General features: G+C 42.1%; 1 protein-coding gene across 10 annotated transcripts in view; it reads right to left on the bottom strand.

Annotated features, from left to right (window-relative positions):
* The window catches only part of phldb1b (pleckstrin homology-like domain, family B, member 1b), a 78139-nt gene that overhangs the window by 14354 nt on the left and 40566 nt on the right, over positions 1-23219 (bottom strand). For 4 of the 10 annotated variants that reach the window (XM_034867250.1, XM_034867251.1, XM_034867252.1 and 1 more), the window contains exons 7-13: positions 8053-8370; positions 6073-6219; positions 5657-5794; positions 3811-3939; positions 1831-1986; positions 1003-1113; positions 766-855 (exon numbers count right to left, since the gene is read on the bottom strand). In XM_034867250.1, coding sequence (XP_034723141.1) covers positions 766-855; positions 1003-1113; positions 1831-1986; positions 3811-3939; positions 5657-5794; positions 6073-6219; positions 8053-8370 — 1089 coding nt within the window. Of the gene's footprint in view, positions 1-192; positions 328-765; positions 856-1002; positions 1114-1830; positions 1987-3810; positions 3940-5656; positions 5795-6072; positions 6220-8052; positions 8371-23219 lie in introns of all 10 variants that reach the window. The other 6 variants (XM_034867247.1, XM_034867248.1, XM_034867249.1 and 3 more) reach the window with 4 other exon arrangements.

Below are 23219 nucleotides of genomic sequence, written 5' to 3'. Positions count from 1 at the left end.
CTGTGCCGGCTCCTCTTTTAACAAAGCTATTTTGAACTATGCAACCCGGGCAGGCACAGTAGATCGCAGATGCAATTAGAGTTGAAGTGTGACCAGCACGTTAACAGTACAATGTGTGACCTTTGGGGTGAGATGCACGGACAACAAAGAGGGAAGCAGAGGGCTTCATGCAGGGATCATTAGTCTGGTTACCTCTGTAGGGCTGCTGGGGTACAACTGACAGAGAGGGGAGGGATGTAAGTAGGAAGGAGAGGCTCGACAGAGGGAATGCTGGGAGGAGTGCACATCCTCCAACAACAGGTCAGCCTCGCTGATACGGAGAGCTTCCTGTTTTAACAATTCAGGAATAAGTGTTTTTAATTCTTACAGAAAATGTCTGGGACACAGATACTAGTTCTCGTTTCCACAAAAGAAATATAGGGAATGTGTGTAACAGGTGTTCTGTTCAATTGCCCTCCCTCTGTGAAAACATCAGTGAAACATCCAGTCCACTAATGTAGTGACCATTAAAAGATTAGTTTGCTCCACACATTAATTATCAACAACTCCACATTATAAACACGCATGACCATCAAACATCTTTGCATTAGTCTGATTAGACCAGGAGTATTAAAAAGTTAGATTCAAATGATTACCATTACATAACAAGTTTGCAAGTGACTGAGTTAAAAAGATAAATGTGGTGTGGAATCAGCTAAAGGTCATCATAGCTCCTTTTTGTTTTAGGCCAGGAGCACTGAGTGTATTTGTGTGCACTTCTCTCACTTCTCTCATTGCAGAAGAGGACTTGGGAAAGCTCTTTCCACCCGTCAGGCTGTGGTATCTTTTCTCCAGGGCCGAAAGCCTCTCCTTCTCCTGGAACATGAAGGCAATTTGTTAGTTGTTCAAGGAGCAACTCTTTAAATCTAGCCCAAAAACCATATACCGGTAATGGTAAACCGCTCATTTTTAGATCTCTGCAATTCACTTTTTTCAATTACTATTTTTTCTTCAAAGGAGTACCTTTTGGAGCATTTGTAGTGTGAGAGTCCGGTCTTTGGCCAGCCGCTCGCATTCCTGAGATGCCTGCAGTCCAAGCTGGTGGGCCTGGTTCTCCAGAGCAGACACCTTCTCCTAAAGAAGGCAGAAATGATGAAACCTTAAATTAAGGGTGGAACGGTACATGTATTCGTATTGAATCGAAACTGTACGGGCATCTTGGTTCGTTACATGAATTTACACGAAAAATACATGGTATAAAAATAACTAAAAATTGCGTGCAAATTAATTAATGTAATGCGGAACTAATGTAATGCAGAACTACTGTTCTGTAGCCCCGCCTTAGCTCTGAGGCTAGCCGAGCTCCACCTACATGCAGTTTTTTGTCAGGTCGACGGCCCAGTGAGTGAGTCAGAGACAGAAGCACTGGCGACCCACAACAGTTGGAAGACCCGCTGGCCTCTTTAAGATCACAAGTTTGGGAAACTTCAAGACTGTATGGCTGCAGCCTGGAGCCTCCTGGCCATCAGGTCTCATGCACTCCTGCCTGGTGCCGTCCCCGCTTCAAAAACTTCGGTATTTGTGTCAGTTACAGTAGTACAGGCGGGAGAGTGATAGATAAGACGAGGACTGTGTTGGCATTGTTCAGCAGTTGTTGGGTATGTGCACAGTATTGTTTGGCTGCTGTCTCTCTGCCTGGTGTGGAAACTACTTTTAACTTTAAAGGCTTTTGGTATGATACTGAATGTCTGCAGAACTATTTGCAATTAACTGCTTCAAAAACCCTGTAGAAACCATCATAAGGATATTCTGGTATAAAAGACGGCCCCCAGTTTCTTGGATGTTCCTCACCTTCCTCCTGGCCACACTGCTGTGGTACTCTGCTCTCTCCTGGAGCAGCTGCTGGCTAATGGTTTCTCTTTCCTCCTCCAGGCTGCTTTCTCTCTCCAGCTGCTGAAACTCCAAGTCCTCAAACTTTTTGGTTCCTGTTTCCAGTGCCTCTCCGTCCTGATGGAGGCCCACATACATCAGAGGTTACATCATCATAAACAGATAAACACACTCTACACACTGTGCTCATTTCAAAGCCATCCACTATTCTCAGACTAGCGTAGCTGCTGACATTAAAAGAAAGAACCCCTTGACTTTTATATTTGAAAAATAGTTTGACGATCAAGTCAAGCACACCGTGCTCAGTCAAACAAGTGGTCATAAAGAACATGCTTCTACTGCAGCACAGTGAGTGTGTGTGTGGTAATTAGATATACTGTAATACACAGGAGGCAATTTTTATTCATATAAAAAAAATGTCAGTTTCAATTTGTGGTTTCTTAACCTAATGTCAATTGATTCTTCCCTCCAACAGTTTCACTCTACTCTTCTACTTAAACTGCTAAAGAATAAACACCTACAATATGAGCTACTAAAATTATTGTACAAATACTACAAAATATATGTACAGTTATTATACATTACTCATATAAAACATTATAACTTCAATGTAATATCTGTACCACTGTGTATTCCAGAAGTTTATCTCAGTTTTTAGCCTGTCCTTCCTGTTGTCGCTGACCAGCTTACGTTTTACAGCACTTCTGTCACAGCAGGGGGACGAATGTTTGCGTCTATATGCTCTTAAGAATCTTTGGACTTGTGAAAATAAAGTACTTGTAAAGTACTTGTAAAGGAACCGACAGCCCGTAATGTCAATTCATTGACATGCAGTCTGAGATGAAAGTGACTCATTTTTGCAAGTGGTCAAAACAAGAACAAAGAAGTCAAAATGTCAAAAATGTACTGTAGGCATTACAAAGAGTTGTTTGCTCTATGTTGAGACATTTGCACCTAAGATTGAGGTGTACTGAAGTACTGGGCCTCAAAACCATATCTGTTCATCATAAAAACTTGCAATGTCGTTTTGAAAGTTCGCTCTCTCACTGAATGTGAGCCAAACTAATAAAGTTAGAAAAAGACTCTAGCTCTACATACCGCTTTACTGAAACACTGTCGATAAGTAATAGCTAAAAATACAAAGCTTACAATAACTATTCTAGTTGGTAAAAATGAATCATCTTTTTTCTCCTTCAAACAACAACATTCACTTAGATAAGGGAAGTCACAGAATAAGAGCGAGGGAAGACAGAATGGATCTAGTCAGGGCCTATGTTAATTGATTAGTGAGCAGTTATACAAATTATGCGAGCCATGACAAATCACAGAAGAGATGAAGATCAGATTCACACATGCAGTGCAGCACGACCATATCACAGGACGCACATTTTACCAAAATACATCACTAGCAGCTGAAGTGACGTGTGCGCATATGTTGACCTGAGGGTTTCAGTAGCACGTAGGTGTGGTGTGGAGGAGGTGTAATTCCAGCGGCTTGGGGCAACAGCACGTCTGTGAGGTGCACTGAGGGAGCTTCTCAAAAGTACACTGAGTTTGTGTGTATGTGTGTGTCTGTAAAACAATATTTAGTGGGCCCCTACTAAAGGGTTAAAGGTGCCTGTAGCACTATGTGCGGTGGCATGTGCTGAGGCCTATCATACTAATACATATAAAGGCCTAATACTGCTTCTTTAAGCCTGGCCATAGCAAATTAAATTCAGTTTAAAAGAAGTTAACTTAATGCAGTGCCTGCAGGGTGGAAGAAACATGGTTGATGCTACTCACTAAAGGTTTCTGAGTAGAATGGTGACTGTGGGAAGGTTTGTGTGTAGTGATATATTGGGCCAGGTTTTGTAGTTTCAAAAGGTCAGGCTATGGCAGACTGAAGTCCGTAGGTGGGGTGCAGGGGATCTAGGTGCTTCTGTTGGACTAACGACCCACCCTCTTGAGCTGTTCTTGTAACTGTTCCCGCAGGGACTCAGGACAGTTATGAAGCTGGTTCTCCAACTCAGCGTAGCCCTCCTGGAGGCTCTGCAGGGCCCGGCGCTCAGCCTCAACATTAGCCCTCTCCTAGAAAGACACAACACACCCACACATAGAATGGATGGACGAGAGGGAGAGAAAGAGAGAGAGAAACACACTGCTCAAAATCCACGCCATGCAAATAAAAAGCTGCAAGGTGTTAGCAACAGACATGTCGTGACAGATTTTAAGGGCTTGACAGGGCACAGGAGACAGGTGCTAAATTGTTGGGATGATACAACATTCATTGGCCCCAGAGCATTTATAAACTCACTTGTAATAACCCTGAGCAATGTCTGACAGTAGTGACAATGTCTCAGTTTCTCTCCATTTAAAGTACAGAAACCTCATGTCTCTTTGGTGCTGCTCTAGGTTTAGGCTCAGGGATACCATCTTCCCTTTGATGTGTAAGGCTGACAAGGTTGACATGTCTGTAAGGACTCCCAGCACTGATAGGAGTTTCGCTCTAAAGTAAAAGGCAGGGTTCTGTCTTGTGTCTTCAGAGTTGAGGTGAAGCTTTGAGGAGTTCCAAGAGACACCAATGATTCATTTTTTAATTCTAATAACAACAATTGTATTGTCAGTAGTAGAACCACAGGTTCAGGGTGACTGTATCCTCTAATTTTCTATTAACATCCGAGAGTCCCCAACATTTCCATGCCAAATGTTGATCCAATTTCATGAGAGGAATTTCCACATAAGATAACATGTGTTCCTGGACATAATGAGGCAAACAATTCCAATTGTATACATGGTTTATAGTATAGAAGGGGAGGTAGCACAGACACATCAGATCAAAACAGCCGTTCCTGGTTCACTGACTCAATTACTTATCCTCCAATAAAACAATTACAAATGACACCTTCAAATTTTGCTTGGAACTCTGTGGCACCCTCATTGGGAAGTTATGAATGACAGACAATACTAAGTATTTGAAAACCAAACGCCAAGAGACTAAGCTAGTTAATGTGCTTTCTCTTCACTTCCTTTATGTCCTTCGACAGTTAAAATATGGTGGGTGCACGTCAAAAGAAAAAAGAACCCCCCTAAAGCCCTTACAGAGAACATGCTAGTAGTTTCCCTGTCCACTACCAGAACAAAATATTCAAAGTCTCTTCGTGCACTACAGAACCCAAGACTACAGAGCCCAAAGGGCAGGAGGGCAGGAAGGGCATAGAAGGGCAGGTTTCCTGGCCCACAGGGTCTGTCATGCGAACAGTGAAGAAACAGGTGAGCACAGTGGGTCAGAGATACAGTAACCATGACTGCTGAAGGAGCAGAGAAAAGATTAGGGGTTAATAGATGTTGGTTAATTAGCAGAGTCCAGCTGAGTAAAACACAGATGAGAGTTGACCTGAAAGCAAACCACTTAACTGAAAAGATGCAAAAGAGAATACCGAAGGAGGTAAATCCAATTCTTTGTTTAGCCCGTTATATGGCTGTAATTGTCTGTACCGAGCAGTCTTGCCTAGAAGAATTGACTATAATGTACAGACAGGAATGCCAACCAATGTAAAGACACCGACAGCGACGTACCAGTAGGGAATGTAAGAGACCCGAGAAGACGGTTTAGGAGACTGTAAAAGAACAGGCAGTGAGTTTGTGTGTGTGTGTGTGCGTGTGTGTGCGTGTGTTTTCTCTCTTCTCAAAGAATGTACATAACCTCAGCAAATATTTGAATCCTGTATACTTGACTATGATTGGTGGATTCAAATAAAGCATTTAACACGTGAGCTGTACTACATCTACCCACTACTCTCTGTACCTTGTCTTTCTCCCTCTGGATGGTGCTCTCCAGCTCGTCCAGCTTGTGCTGCAGCTGAGTGATGATGTCCGTTTCAGCCTCTATCTGGTCGAGCTCCGCCTGCCTCTCGCCCTGCAGCAAGGCACGCTCCATCTCGGCCTGGAAGAGTGGACCAAACAAAGTCACACAGTGTCGTAGCGGTGAGCTACGAGGCTAATACCAGCCTTCCGGCCCCCACAGAGTAACGAAACCACTTCGTAATGATGCTGTGACCATGAACTGTATTCAGCTTGTTCTGCTACAGTGGAAACTCTTGTATTTTCTATACAGAAGTCTTAGTTCTTATAAATGTAGATGTTTTTCTTGAGTCTAGGCTGGGTGAAGGTGTAGACTGGAGTGAAATAATATTCCGTTAGTGTCCACTTTCTGTACTCCACCTCTTGCTTGGACTCCTGGAGTTGTTGCTCTAGCTCCGTAAGGCGGCTTTTAAGCTCATCGATTCGAGAGAGAACGCGAACCCGCTCGTCTTCCAGGTAACCCAGCTCCAGACGACCTGCGCTGCCTGAACTGGAAGTGTCCTCGTGCTGAAAGGAGTGAGAACATAGGCGGTCAGGCTTTCAAAAAAGGAAGTGAAGCCAGGGTAAGAAGGGAGATACAGATGCATGCAAGTGTCAGATACTGCATCAGACCGTTTTCTGTTGTACATAAATACAGTGTTATGTCACTGATGTGTACTGCAGGCCAAATGGGAAAATTGAAGAAGATGCATGATGATCCCATCATGTTTGCATCAATACAAAACAATATTTTAGATAATAAAAGCAACTCTGTGTAGCTTGACAATGCATTACTCCGCTAAAGGCTTGTCATAAGTTGCCATTGACTTAAAACGCGACAGAGTGTGAGAGCTCAGGGCAGTTAAAGATCCCAAAAGTGAAGTGACTAACAGAAGATTCATCAGACGGTGACCTGGCCCATGACTCATTACCTTCGCCAGATTTTCCAAAAATCTGGTATAAGGGTGTAGCATGGGCCGAGGGAGAACTTAATCAATTTTAAAGTGGATCCGAATCCTGGAGAGAATACATGAATAATTGATTTTGGTCTTGGTGGAGGTCTTTAGTTTTGTAATGTCCGAACTGTTCTACTATATCCTTCTACTATAAAAACAGCTAGGAAACTAACTAATTTTTTTACAAGTTAAATTTATGGACAAACCACGGCATTTTTAGCAAGTATGCAGTTGTATACAATGTTTGGAATGAAAACATGCATTACCTGGGTGTCTATCATAATGGTAAGAAGTTAAACCTGATATGATTTGAAGAAACATTCAGATGCATTGACTAATGCGTGATGACTAGTGAAAACATTCTGGTAAGTCTAAACTAGGGTGACCAGACTTCCCCGGTTTCTGGGGACAGCGCCCGGTTTTGGTGATCTGTCCCCGGATATGTCCCTGGTTTTTACTGAGACTGACAGACTCAAAATTGGAATGAAAGAAAACATTGACCAAACGTAGCTGATAGTCACACACCTTCCATACATAGGCTCATGGCGGCCAGAGCAAGCGCTGCTCAGAGCTCAGGGATGTTTTAGAAAGCCGTATTTTACGATGCTAAAATGACTGATTATTTACATGAAGTCTGGTGGGTTTAGCGAACGCAATTTTGCAGACTTTTATGTTTTAAAAAACAATCTTAATCTTTAACAGAAAGGTTGACCTCCTTGGAAATCATTTCCATTATGTTGTCAGACACAGACAATAATAATCTGAGTCTGTCAGTAGCAAAACGAGCACTTTTATTAACGTAAATACAAGCTGGACAATTTGCCTATTAACTTACATTATAGCTTGTTTCTCTGCTGCCGACTGCAGCGTTTAATACTGAATGAATGTCAAAGGAAAATATTTGCTCAATAGTTTTTATTGTTTCTGATACTCAATGACCTGTTGCAGAAACAAGCCTGAAGCAATAAAGCAAAAGTTGTCCGATAGATGTAGTTCAGAAAACATTACAACATTTGCCTTTGAGGTGTCGTGGAGTACAATTATGAAGTAGCAGCATGGGTGATTCTAGGATCAGACCTTTAGGGCGGCTCAGCCCCTAATAAGAACAGCTCTAGTTCTAGTGTCCCCGTTTTAAGTTTTACAAAAATAAAAACATGACGTGTTTTGGAGGTATATACGCTTCTGAGCTGAAAATGTCCCCGGATTTGTCTGAGAAATCTGATCACCTTAGTCCAAACATTCCCTTTCTTCTGGAGCCCAAGGAGCCTCCTGAAGGATTCCTGGTAGTCACTCAACCTCACTTTAAACCACTGATTAAGCAAAGCCAAGCACATTATTTGCACATGCTTGTTTCACAGTGGCATGCAGAGAGTGTCTTTGTTTGGTAATAAGCATTCCCTCTGACCTGTCTGTCTCCATTGTGCAGTGTTGATGCTGTGCTGAGAGCAGGGGATGTCCTCACCTCCTGATGAGTGCTCTCGGTACTACTACACTCCTCCTTCAGGTTCTCCTCATCGCTCTCTCTCTGTCTCTGCAGCAGGCGGAGAGCGGCTGAGGACGGTGTCCCTCCTAGGACATTCTCCATGGACGGTCTCCGCCCCGAGCCATCTGCCACTCCCCCGGGGAAACCTGTCCTCGCTGAGCCCAGGGGGTCAAGGCCGGTGCTCTCTCCTTTGTTGTATTCAGCACAGAGGTTTAGGATGGTCTCAAGTCGCTGTCTCTCCTGTAGAAAAATGTACACAAGAGGGACATCAGATTAGGGTTTTCTTATCGTCACATAATGTGCATCAATATGGATTTTAACCTGAGCCTATGTTTGAACATGACACAAAGGCTGCCAAGACACCTAAATTAAAATCTGACTGACTAGACGTATCCATTTTTTAAATAAAGTTCCAACGTTAGCTTTATATTTTAACACACTGATATATAAATGTAACTAGCCTACATTAGATTCCATCCAGCCGTGGTAGGGAATATGTCCCTGCTATCTAATTTCCTGTTTGAGTTCTGGGATGAGCAAGAGACTGATAACAATCTGAAGATGGGCAGCTCAGACAGAGAAGCAGAAAGCAGGCCTGATGCTGAATTAAATGGCTAAATTAAGTGACATTAATACCAGTATGAAACCCAATCTGATGATCTAACACAAGAGTAAAGTAAGTAAAATTTGCCACCCAGTCTCAGTTTGCGTAAGCGAAGACGTTTAGTTTGTCATGACCTCTCTCACCCTTGAAACAACACAGCAGCCTTTACTGTCCCTTGGTGCTGCATGGGAGTCAGACTCTGTGACTGACTGGTTGTCCAGCTGTCACTATGAGGGGTCAGCCCACCTATGGGGGTCCTAGCAGACCAGGCCATCAGGGTGGCCTCTAAACTCTAAATGTCAGCTGCTGTCTGCTGGTGCACCCCTCTGCTGCAGACACAACGACTCCAAGGTCTGCAGAGCCTTACACAGCACTATGAGTCTTAAATAATTCCTACTGTTTGGGAGATGGTCTCATTGGTACACTAAGATGTTTGGTAATGGAAAATCAGACATCAAGTTAATGAATGACTGGCTCCTGCTCAGACTATACATTGAATTTAGAGGCCAACTGTAATATATAAAAAGACAATCTCATATCAACATTAAAGCAAATGGTAATGTGTGCAAGAGGCTGTTCAAATGTACATGAATGAAGGTAGATAATACACTATTTGAAACATACACTGAGAGACGTTGTTGAAGGTTCTTGAAAAAGCCAGAAAGTGGACCATGAGTCAAGACTTTACTTGTTTACTAGTTGGTATGGAGTCAATTCAATTTCAATTTTATTTTATTTATAGTATGAAATCATACAAAGAGTTATCTTGAGATACTTACAGATAGAGTAGGTCTAGACCTCAATTTACAAAGACCCAACAATTCCAGTAATTCCCCCAAGAGCAAGCATTTAGTGCAACAATGGCGAGGAAATACTCCCTTTTAGGCAGAAACGTTGAGTGGTGAGGAAAACTCCATTTCAGGGAGAAACATTGGACAGACCCACTTTAGAAAATATCAATGTTTCTGAAAGAAAACATACTATGTAGTGTGTTGAAAAAGATACCCATAAATAAAGTATTTATTTAAAGTATTTATATAAAGTAAAGTACCCATAGTAAAGTATACTTTACTTTGTCTATGTAATCAAGGTAACAAAACAACATCAGATATTGCATATATATTTTTTACTTTGGCTGAACTAGTCACTGTGACCACAAGTGTCAATTATTAGATAATGATAAATGCTAAAACAAAGTATAACATAAACCCTATGAGAAAACGAGGTAGAGATGGAGTAAACCTGCCCGGAGGAAGTCTGGGGCCCCTGTCAGTAGCCAGGCCCAGATGGAGGGCTCGTCAGTAAGCACCTGGTGGCCGGGCTGCCACGGAGCCCGGCCGGGCACAGCTAAGTGAAAAACCTATGTGGACACTCTCGCTCGAGCTAATGGGCCCATCACCTGTGGGAGGAACCGCTGGGGTCCAATGCACTGCCACACGGGTGGCGGTGAAGGTCAGGGGCCTCAACGGACCAAACCCTGGCGGCTCTGGCCCTGGTGTCTCTGGGGAAGTGGAATGTGACCTCTCTGTGGGGGGGGAAGAAGCCACAGCTTGGGGGGGGGGGGGGGGGGGGGGGGGGGGGGGGGGGGGGGGGGGGGGCATATGCACCAAACAAGAGTTTTGAGTATCCAGCCTTCTTGGAGACCTTGAATGGAGTCCTGTATAGGGCTCCAATAGGTGTCTCCATAGTTCTGCTGGGGGACTTCAACGCACACATGGGCAATGTTGTTGGAGATACATGGAGAGGTGTGATTAGGAGGAACAGCCTCACTGATCTTTTGTTGGACTTCTGTGCTAGTCATGGATTGTCTATAACAAACAGCATGCTCAAGCATCGGATTGCACATAAGTGTGCTTGGTACCAGAGCACCCTAGGCCAAAGGTCAATGATCGATTTTATAATTGTTTCATCTCATCTGAGGACACATATTTTGGACACTCGGGTGAAGAGAGGGGCGGAGCTGTCAACTGATCACCGTCTGGTGGTGAGTTGGGTCAGCGTGTGGGAGAAGACTCTTGACAGACCTGGTAAGCCCAAACAGGTAGTGTGGGTAAATTAGAAATGTTTGGAGGAGGCCCCTGTCCAACAGACGTCCAACTCAAACCTCCAGCGGAGCTTTTTGTGCATTCCTTTGGAGGATAAGAGCATTGAACCTGACTGGACAATGTTCATCCAGAAATGCTGAAAGCTCTAGGTGTGGAGGGGCTGTCTTTGTCACCAATCCTGTTTGTAGTATTTATGGACGGGATATCAAGGTTTATTTGGGGTGGGCAGAGGTTGCAGTTCGGTGGGCTGCTTTTTGCGGATGGTGTGGTCCTGATGGCACCATCGGCCTGTAACCTTGAGCAATTGAGTTGGAGTGCCTTCTTCAGGTAGGATATGAATCCTTACCCCAAGTGAAAGAGTTTAAATACCTCGGGGTCTTGTTTGCGAGTGAGAGGACAACGTAGCGGGAGATTGGTCGGAAAATCGGGGCAGAAGGTGCGGTATTACTTTCAATGTATCCGACCGTTTTAACGAAAAGAGAGCTGAGCCAGAAGGCAAAGCTCTCGATCTACCAGTCAGTTTTCGTTCCTAACCTCACCTATGGTCATGAAGGCTGGGTCTTGACCAAAAGAACGAGGGACGTTTGGGGGTTTGCTGCTGGAGCTGCTGCCCCTGTAGCCCGATACCGGACGAAGATTGATGAATGGATGCATGGAGAGAAGTACAAGTAAATAATAAATAATGTTAGCTTTGGCTAATGTTAAACAACATTGTGTTTTATTGCAATTGAGTTCCGCATTGCATTTAAAAGAGAATGAGTGCTATTTCCTCTTTTCAAAACATCTAGTCTTAGTTTAAGGTTTTAATGAAGAATGTAGAAGTATTTGCATTGTGACTCTGAATCCAGTTTTAGCTGGTTTACCATGATGCCAAGATGAATTTAATATTGATAGAATACTCACACCAATTTCAATTCAAACCAAAAATATCAGTCAGCTTTGAAAAACTCAAACTATAAGTCTTTAGTTTTGCTTGTTGTTAAAGTAAAAAAATGTGGAGCCAAAGAAGCGTTGTGCTAATTTATAATCGTAAGCACTGGTTCATGGCTAAATCTGTATCTTGTTGTGTAGGAACACTTGGCAGCAAAATTGTTCCCACACACAAAAACGCCCTGGTGTATCTTCTCCCTCAGACGCCACTGAGCCCACTGAGAGAGTATCTGCATCATTAGGAGCTACAGCCCCACCATTAGCTTCAACCTGTAATCTGGGACCAGTTAGCTTTTATCTGAGTGGGTGGGAGTAAAAGACCCCTTTGGGCCGTGGAACCGTGATTTATGTATTCAAGAGAAAAGAGTCAAACTTCAAACATTTACTGGCAAGTCAACAACTACTCACAAGACCTCCCACTCAACATCTGCTCTAACATACACACAAATTAGACAACTCAGTGTTCTGACGCCTGTCTCGATTTTGTCAAGAAAGCTGATTGAGAGCCTGCGCTATCATTTTGTCATTTGATTGCCAGACAGCCCTCAGACTACCAAACCTGTATGATGGATGAGTAGCAGGATCACAGACAGATTTCATGCCATAAAATGTGTTTGGCCTCAAAATAAATCAACTTGACGCCAGACACATGCAAACTGTTCTTAAATTATATTTAGCTAATCATCTGCATGTTGAGATATTTATGGAAATCCCATATTTTCTGTGTTTTCTTATGTGGGGCTTTTAAATGCCAGAGGATTTATTTTTTTATGTTCTGAGGTTGTTACAGCTACAGGCACTAAAAATCCTTAGTTTAAAAGTCTCTAGGTTTCTCTGTAGAGAGCGGTCCCTTAGGGCTTAGAAGCTGGCTGGGAAGGAACAAGGTGGTACATCAGTGTGTTAATCCAAACCTTTTTACTAGATGCCAAGCTTTTACAGCCCAGAAACAGGGAGCTTTTGGCTTGAACAACATAACTCCATAACAGTTAAAAGCAAATACAGGCCTTTCTGGTTTGCTCTAATCAATGACAATGAAATAATTCCTGAAATATAGCAAACAACTTTTTGTTTTTAGTTTAGCCTGTAACAAAAGGTTTCCGAACCAAAATTCCAAAATCTGTTGGCAATACTTCACTTGGACACTGGAGTAAAGAATAAAAAAATCTGGGTTTACTCACTCTCATGATGGACACTGTGACACGCTACAGCTCAAACTTTGAAATGAGGCTTGGCGAAAAGACAGATGAACAAATACTGTCTTTTAAAAGGTGGTACCGCTCCCCCAACAACACCATAACAACAAACCCCCACCCTCTGGTAGGATAAGAGGGTGATAATGACAGAGCTATACGGCAACATGTAATCATCGGCTGTTCAGAGAAGCTTCTAACACATGAACCAAAAGCTTAATATTGATTAATATCGGAGCCGTTTTCAAGATTAGAATATGGCAGGTGTGCATTTTGACAAACTGCTATCTTCACTTACAGCATGCTAATCAACAGATTTCACATGTACGGCACAAAAAAAGGCTAGCATGCATAATGTTAGCCATTTGTAAACTTCATCAGGGAAAGGCAAAAATGATATTCCTAATTTGTGAATACTTGCCGAAAACTACAACAGGACATTACCTATTCAGTGAATGTACTCAATCGTTTACTGTGTGTCTGTCTGTGTTTGTGTTGTGTTATTTGAGGGCAAACATTCAGAACAAAGAGACATTTGAATACTGAAAAACAAATTCCAGCCCTGACACTGCAGGCTTGGAGGTAAAATAATTAGACTAGCTATAAAGGCTAAATAAATAGCAGCTGAAAAAAAACAAGAGACATAACTTATCTAAAACAGACTGTTGTCAGAGGGGGTGTGAATCCATTTAGCAATAATAAAAGTCAGTGACGCAAATTTTAGTGTGTACTCTGAAGTCTCCCTAGTAATATGAAAGAAGCTAGCTTGCTATGATGTTGTTAATATTAACATAATATATCATATCAACACATTATAGTCACTGCTACAACATTTAATATTACTATATAAAATATCCATTTTGTGAATGTTTCTATCAGATATTTAGGAAGCTAACAAGCTACATTATCAACATGTATAGTACCTGTCCCGTTAGCTCCAGCTTTCCTCTTTCACACCTGACCCAATTAAAGCCCACACATGACACCTTTATTACATCATTACATCAGGTGTGGAAGAGAGCTGGAAGAAAACATTAGTTTTTATGACTGTTACACTGGATACATGAGGTTTACCGACTCCGTATTTGGAAGTATACCAACTGAATTTTCATGAACAGTTGTATTAAGTGTGACCTTTTCCAACTTCTCATCAAATACAATGTTTTTTCTAAAGGAAGCTGAAACAGCCACAGTGAGCCCTGCTGGGTCTCCAGGGCATTAAGAGAAAATCCAAGTCACAAGTCTGAAACTACCAACAGTGTGATACACACATAAAGCCAAGTTTGTTAAACACCTCCTGAAAAGCAGTGTAGTCATACACTCGCAGTACTATTTAAAAACACCAACTGACTCTGTGCCTTTCTGTACATATAGAACTTATTAACAATGAACAAATAATATCTTAAAATAAAGTATTTCCTAGAAAGTTTTTCAGACTATATTTATTGTCAACAAGTCAACTTCCTAAAGTAAAGCAATGACCCATTACAGTAGGTAGTTTATTCTAGCTGCAAGATTAACAGCTGGAGTAAATCCCATGCATGTGAGTTTGTGTGAAAAGACTTAGTGCAGGCTGAAGGTTCTCTAGACTCGGTGTCTATCAGAAGGGAGGGGGGTGAAACTTTCAGACAACCACAAGTTTGTAGAGGAGTGCCTGGTTCCCAGAGTTCTCCCAGCTCCAGCCTGCATCTACCCCCAGACACCGTTTCACACATTCCACAGCCCTCTACGTTTCACCTAGTGGGTGGCTCTCATGACAACTGGGTTAGATAAAAACAGTTGAAGCTGCTGATGATGATGAATCTTTTGAAATTTGGCTATTAAGGTCACAGTAGTCAACGTATGAATGGCATTAACAATATAATTAACAATAGCCCACAAAAAAAGGCATAATTAAGGGGACATTAATGTTGCAGAGGAGCCTGCCTTGGCACTAGATAAAAAACTATATGTATTAAAACTGATGCATTGATGAATAAAAGGCAGACTGTGATGCACCAGAAAACAGAACCGCATAACTTGTGCCTTGTGCGCATATACAGTATGTTTATATATACAGTGTATATATAAACATACATATATATATAGTCGGAAGAGAAGTGTTTTTAGCCTTTGACGGAAGGTGTGTAGGCTTTTGGCTGTCCTGATGTCAATAGGGCGCTCATTCCACCATTTAGGAGTCAGGACAGCAAACAGTAGGGATTTTTTTGAGTGATTGGTTGTCCCTCCCTGAGAAGGGAAACAAGTAGGTTGGCTGATGCACAGCGGAGTGGGCGTGTTGGGGTATAGGGTTTGACCATAGCGTTGCTTTGAATTCATTATGGAGTATTATTTAGTCAACTGCAGTCTAGTCTTTTGTAGTGTTTTAATGGAGGCAACACTTTTGTTTTGTTAAACAATTTCTACATTAGGTTTGCAGGAATTAAGAATAATGCCATTCCTTCATTCATTCATTCATTCCATTGGTACTGTTTATTAATGTAACATCCTACATCTCACTCACAGTCAGTTTTCCTCATTTAGTCAATATAGTCTCCTCACTTTACGCTTTACTTTCCTTATTTTCATCCTCTCAGCAGTCAGCATCTCTTCCTCATGTCTCCCTCTCTCCCCCGAGAGTCAGTGTCTCCTGTTTTCTCTCTTGCCCTTTAATGTTTCTCTCCCCTCTTCCCCTCCTCCCCAAGCGCCCCAGGGCCAATCCCCATATGTGTACCTTTGATCAGAGCAGTTACTTTATAAGTGTACTACCATACTTTCTTTGTCGTGTTCACCGACGTCACAGATGTAAACAGAAATCCACGCGCATTTTATTTCCAGAGTAAACTGGGAAAGTTCAACAGAGCCTCATTTTCTACATATACGGTATATCTGCAGGGGCTTCGTAACACACTGCAAAACAAACTCCATTCACGATCAGACTCTGATCCTTGGAGGGTTCATCGTGTTCAGGTCCCAGAGGAGGAACAAACAGATGATCCTAACAAGAGATATTTCTGTTTTTGTTTTCTGCTGCTGCATCTTTTCTTTTCCCCCGTGTGGAACACATAAGCATCAAAGCCAGGCAAGAGGAATAGGACAAGGAGGCTCTCCACGGCAGCCAACCTCTCTGAATAATAAGCTGGTGGTCCTTCATATTGATGTCACTGGTACAGAACTTAAGATGAAACTATGGAGTTGTTGCTCCCTGTGGGGGCAACTGGCATTTAAACCACTGAAGCTTCTTCAACTGGGATCCAAGCCCTGGAGGCATCTCTCAAAGTGAGGACGGGGTTCCAATTATTATGTCAAGCACTTCCAGCGTAGACAGCAAATGACACCTCGAAGACTAGATACAATGATTAAAGCCGAGATGGGAGTTGTACTCTCACATCCTCTAAACACTGCTGCCAATAATAAGCAGGCTTACGGCTCGATTATTGTTATAGGATAGAAATAACAACCACGTCTGAAAGATCTGCAGTCAGTTGCGTCAGCTTTGTTAAGTTAAATTTGCTGTGCACAAAAAATGATGAGATTAAATATCTGAAAGTCAATTGCAGCTGGTTGGAACAGTAGTGAAGCGCTGTACTGTATATCCATGTGAGACTGTTTAGCTGGAGGAGATTTAGAGAGCATACCAGGCAAAGTAAATAGCAGTACCAAACAAAGAGTTGTTCAGCTGTCAAACTGGAGGATGCACACAGCCGCCTGGAGCTTAAAGCCACGTTACTACCCAAGGAGTTCTACGTAAATTATAATGTATGTTTTATTATTGGAAAAACTGACTGCAAATAGTGTCATGATCATTCCCAAAAATTATTTTCAGCATGTATTTTGCTGATTTATTTGATGGAATCCTGTAGCATTAAAACAGTGAGGAAATTTAACAATATCGAAGAAGCTTTTCAACCTCATCTGACGGTGTGTATTTACTCAGCCGGTTAATTGATTAGTTGATCTACAGAAAGAAAATCAACAAGCATTCGGCTAATGACTTAACCAAGAAACAAGGCTAAGACTCTACAGCCTTGCTAGTATCTCTGTGAGGCTGATGTGTTTTGAGTGGAATGCTAACATAAGCATTCTAATGTGTTTATGTTTAGCAGGTAATGATGACCACGGTCAATAGCTTAGTGTAGCATGTTAGCATTTCCTGACCAGAACAGAACTGAGGGGGGAGTATGACTTAAGTTTCTATTTAACCTCATCCTTTCTTTCCCAAACATAAATATCCCTGTCCCTTTCCTCTAAAACAATATCTGGTATCCATCATCATTATAACCACATGCCAATCTTCTGCTCCATGTAAATCCGCTGCCTCAGTGAAGCTACAACATGACTCGTTGACCTCTTGACCTTTATCTGTAATAAGCTCAATCACTGAGTCAGTTTTCACTTTAGTGCATATTCCTGTCATGTCTTATTGTCCAATACATAAATGTATTTGCATATGTGAATACATTGGAATGAGGTGTTTTAGAGCATGTCATAGCTTGATAGCTAACATGTTATTTCCTTTCTAGTTCAATGGAAACAGCAGCTCCTTCTATTTTAGCTGAGTTACTATATTTCCATTTCTAACATGTAAACTGTACTTTATGTACTAAAATGTAGTTTTTAGAGGTTTATCATTTATTACACACCGCAGGAGTAACTTGGTTATGTCACTTTTGCATGCACCTTAAGAGCAAGTTTCTACCTGCCCCTTCGGTTTACTGCAGAACTGAAATTTCCACACACTGAAGATTAGGCCGTTTCACCTGCCATAAGGCGATACATCCATGTAACATATTTTTTAAGCCCAACTCGTGAAGTCTCCCGTGCAGAAAAGCAGTATGAGGGCCTGAAAGCCTCCTTTGTTAATGACTGATCCAGCTTGTAACCATAGCATCACATGTACTGTAGGCAACAGGCCTTTCCAGATACTGTGTATAATATCCACATCAAAACCAAAGGCCTCATCACAGGAACATCAGCAGTCTATTCAAGTCCATTCAGAGAGCAACAACTGGCAGAGCTTTGTTAATATTAGCAGTGGCATCTGTTACCTTCATGAGTGCTGCCACGCTGTTGAGAAAGGCCGGCTTCTCTTTAGCCAGATCGAGCAGATACACCATGGCCTGCTCCCTGCTCGGACATCGTCTTGGCCCCGGTACAGTCCTGCTGCCACCCAGCACATGATACCAGTCCATGACACACACACTTACACGCAAAACTACACACACACACACACACACACACACACTCAGGATCTTTAAACTACAGCTCTGTAACAAGAGTGTAAGATTTTGCAGCTCCCTGCGCTTCCACACGGCTCCTCCTGTACTGTAAAGTGATTTAACAACTGACTGTGCTACTTTGGTACAGATGGAGAGCAGGCTACCTCCCACCACAGTGTCCCCCCCCCCACCAAACTAGACCCCACCACTCTCAGGTCTTGTGAGAGGAGGTAAGGCATCTATGTGAACAGGGGCGGAGTTAGAGTATCCTAATGTTTAGGGGCTTCCTCATTTGGGAGGTGGCTTGCTGGCTGGTTCTAAGAAAAGCAGAGGGGCTACCTTACATACCGAGTAGAACTTAACACTGTATGCACTGCCTGCACTTTATTGAAATAGGCTAATACATTTAATCCAGGCAAAAGGTATAATAATTTTTGTTTCAGTTGTCAAATGCAGACATGTAACAAACCAGGTTCAAAAACATGCTTTAAAGTACGTTTAGCTTTAAGTGAGGCTAATATTTGTTGCATATGTGCACATAATTGGTATGGAATTGGCCTTTTCCTTTTTTATCTGTTAGATAATGCAGCAAATAAGGGAAACTCTTTGAAGTGGTTTGTGATGCATTTAACATTAAGTAGAAGCCTACAAACATCCCCACAGACAATTCTATTGTGAGGGTGAGACAACATAAGGAGAGAGGCCACTGAAGAAGGTCTTACTTAGACTTACCCCAACAATAAAGTTTGGAGTTTGAAATCCAATTTGGCAGCAATAATAACGGGCCAAATTAACTGTTGTTCAAAAACATTTAGATACATGAAGTTCTTAGGAACTTTCAACTTTATTTTTGTCCCTTTGTTATTTTTGTCCCTGCAACAAAGTAGGAAGTGAATCAAGACTATTACGTCTTTATGTGCTAATAGTGTTTCACACTCGCTCTGTAGAGACCCAAAGTGTTCAACTTTAAATAAATAAATGAGATTATGAAATAAATAAATCATATGAATACATTTCAGAATTTGTGAAATAACACAAACCACTGTTTCAGCTCATTATTATAAAAAGTTAATCATTCCTGCGTTTTGTCACAATAACAAAGTTTATTGCATTTTTCTGTTGATTCACTCTTCAATAACATTTAGACAGTTAGACGACCCCCTCTAGTGGAGAGGTCGCCACACAGCAGACTGCACTGCGGCCATTTGGACCAAATGCTTATAGTATAACAATATGAGCTAAACAAGTCACTCTTCTGCTGTATATTCTCTGCTGATCAATTAAACATCATGGAGAGAAGAAAAGCAACACTGCATCAGGGACATGACGCCTTCTAATCTGGAACGTGGCATATTTGTTGGCGCTGTCTCAAGACTGGATTACGGCAGCTTTCCTTTGGACGGACAGGGAAACAGATTTATTGCTGTCCCTGATTAAGAGTCAACTCAACTGTCTTATCTTTTCAAGCCTGTTTAGATTTCAACCCCAAAACAGTAAAAATTATAGTCATCCCCTTGTGGTTACGTGCAAATTGGAAGGCGGAACCTGTAGTCTAAACATGTATTGCTATGCTTTTTTCTTCTACAGGCATTACAGAAAACTGTACAATTCTGCAAAAAAATCCCCTTCAGCCTGAAGACCCTAACACCCACTGGTCAGTGGGTTTGCACCGCACTGTGTCCGTGTAGGTGCAGGATATATTTGGCAGCCTAGGTGGGCAGGTCGGGTGTCCCACAGTAGCTGGATATATTTGGCCGTGCTCTGTAAGAGGATGGTATACGTATGTGCTGTTCTGTGTGAGGGTATATTTGTTCTAACAATCCTCATTAATGGTAGCAACGATGCAAACCATGCAGGAGAGACATATCTCCGTGTCATGTACAGCCGACATTTGTGACATCCTGCTGGGCTGGAACATGACAGAGCAGTACAGACAAAGGGGCAAGAAAAAGACGGAGCAGACTGGTCCGGGTTGTTGGTGGGGGCCTGACGTATGATGATAAAGGCAATACTTCCTTTTAAATTGCCACTACATGAAATATCTGCCTAAGGCGACATATTCAGAACTAAAGCACCCTCCCTGATATTTCAAGAGCAATTTACAAAAGAACTGACCTGAGACTTGAGCGTCTGGGGAAAAAAGCCAAATGAAGGCTTTTATTAAGGTTGTATTAAACCATCTGTGAATCTTCACTGTTAGAAAAATGTAACTGTTAGACTAAATATCTCTTTCTTTGAGTCACTTATAATAGCCATCGTTGTCTACAGCACTCAGCTGGGCTAGACTTCTTCCCTTTTCCTCCCCAGTTTTGTGCTTGTCTTTTAGATAGCGCAGCTGTTCGAGGCATAGAGGTGGGAGGGGGGTTTCAGTGTATAACTGGAAACTGAAGAAGTTTTTTTTTTTTTTGTCCATCTCTGTACTCATTGAAATGTATGTGATCGACTCCTTGCGCAAGTAAACAAAGTTAAAGGGACTCCAGTGACTCTTGGTCGTCTTTTACAGTCTTTAACATTTACCGTACTTCCAGCAGCAGCCAGTAGCCATTGCAACAACACAGGACTCTGGCTGAGTCCTGAGTCCCTGCCATCACCACACAACCAAGTCAAGCAAGCTAATTAGAGTGGGAGTCAAACAGGAGTTCTTCACAAAAAGATAATATACCACTGTGTAAAATAAAAATAAAAACAAGTATAAAAAATACCATTTTGTTGAGAGATATGCTCACTTTGTGCCTATTCAAAGTAATAGCAGACGTATACCAGTCTGATCAAATATGATACAAAACAAAAAACAAGGGAACGTGCTCATTCAAAACAATGGTTCTAATCTTTAACGTCATAGGAAAGATGACGGCGTGTATGTTTGGACAGACGATGCACGCTGCGACTCGGCTCAAATGCCAAGTGTGTTTTTTGCCAAGTCAGCGTGTCAGTCAGACGGCCATGTGGAGAGAGCAGTGCCAGGCTGGACAGCTTGGATCAGATGGACACAGGACAACAGTGTTCCCTGCAAACTGGTCATCAGAGAAGGCTTACCTCCGGGCTCCAAAGGACAACCAAATTAAGCGGAATTAACTCATCCTTAAGGAGTTTTTCTTGTCGTTTGACACTGCTATCATTTAACTGATATAGTTTTTAAATGACACTGCCCACAACAGACATTTCAGGCGGATGCACATTTTTTAAATGTGATCATTTTCTTTCTCATAAGTAAAGAATTACCTAAGTATTAAATATTGTTACTTGTTTCATGTCAGGGTAGAAAAGTCATCTCTGAAACATTATGGGGAAACTAAAACACTCACATGGATAACAATATAATGTGGAATCACAATGTTGATGATAAGCTGTTCAGGGGCAAATCCAGCAATTTAGTAAAAAACACTTTTATAAAGTTAAAGAGAACTTGGGAGAGACAGGGTTAAAATGTATCGATTTCCTGACCAGGGCAAAGGGGTTGTTGTCTAAGTCTCTAAGATTAAAGTCACTAAATGTCTTTGGCCATAGCATAGACGGTCTATGGGCCATAGACAGTCTTTTTCTGTTTGTTCTCAGACGTTTCAGAAAAGCAAATAAGGCTGCCTGGGTAGCTCAGCTGGTACAGCGGGCACCTTTATATAGAGGTTTTATTTTTGACGCAGTGGCCACAGGTTTGACTCCAACCTGCAGCCCTTTGCCCTTCTCTCCCCCTTTTTCAGGTGTTTTATGCAAATAAAGGACTAAAAATGCCCCAAAATGTAAAAATATTAAAGTCAATCAGTAACTAAATATATCACAGTAAATGATAATACATTTGTTAAGTTCAACAATCAGTGTGTAAAATTGACTTTAAAATGTCTTTAATAATACTTTCACACAGATAAAATACTGCAACCTCTGGTTGCTGTATTATTTGTATATTGAGTGGTCGCTTTATTACTGTCACAGCATAGCGTGTTTTGGGTTGAAAAACAAGTTTAGAAGTTTAATTCCACGGCCTCCATGATTTTAATGTAACATAACTAATTGACAAAACTCAACAAAGGAACATGATTTCTCTGCTTTGCCCACCCAGAGAATTTGGCCCACCCATGAGAGGGAGACATCATGGATTTCAAACAAGCAAAGTGGCAGTTGGTCGAGGCCAAGCCCAAGGCCCCCCCTCACCCCTTACCTCTCTACTCCTCAAAAGCTGTCATTGTCAAAGCCTCCAAAGAGCACCATGTCATGGGACCTTTAAGCACTACATAACAGGTGGGGTATAAACCAAGTATGCAATGTCATTAAAATGCATTTAAACAATACCAACAGGCCAAAACCCGTTCCAAGCCCAATATAAGCCTGATACATCAGTACGTAGCTGTAGTCTCCCAGCAGCCTCCTGCTGCCTCTGAGCTAGGTACTCTACTGTTGATTTCACAATAACACTCCTTTCCCTGAATAAACCTTTCCCAGACTCACTGTTCACATAACTTTGTTTTTTGGTAATCAGTTGTGTGAATGAGTAGCAGGCCGTGTGTGAAATGATTTTAAATGCAGACGCTCTGGGGCAAGAAAACTCTGTCATGACAGTGAGTCGACTGTGACTAATTACAGGCCCTGCAGCTCCACGCCCTGCCTTCTCGAAGAGCTGCAAGTTTCTGTGTTCGAAAAATACAATAACATCACAGGCTGCTGAGGAATCTCACCTAAGAGTCTCAGGCAGCCTTCGCCTGGCCCTGTATGCTTTATTTACTTTACATAAGAGCTATCTTAACTTGTGTTCCAGGAGCTATTTGTATTTGCACGTATCTAATGCAAATATTTTCTTTTTTTTTCTTTTGTGGGCATTTTAAGCCTTTATTTTTATAGGACAGCTGAAGACATGAAAGGGGAGAGAGAGAGGGGAAATGACATGCAGCAAAGGGCCGCAGGTCACAGTTGAACCTGCGGTCGCTGCGTCGCAATGTAAACAGCTATACAGTTTATGGGAGTGGCCTCAACCAGGTGAGCTTCAAAGCCGTGCCCAAATGTCAATATTTTCTTTGTGTGCATGCAAGTTGTGCGAGTCCAAAGGTGGGAGTGGTTGGATGAAGGCTACAGGTGCACACTAGCCTGCAGTGTTTCTCCTACAAATGGTATTATATAGTAATGGGGGGGGGGG

The sequence above is a fragment of the Etheostoma cragini genome, chromosome 3 (genome assembly GCF_013103735.1).
Source record: "Etheostoma cragini isolate CJK2018 chromosome 3, CSU_Ecrag_1.0, whole genome shotgun sequence".
Classification (NCBI taxonomy): Eukaryota; Metazoa; Chordata; class Actinopteri; order Perciformes; family Percidae; genus Etheostoma; species Etheostoma cragini.
This window is presented reverse-complemented; position numbering and strand designations above follow the sequence as displayed.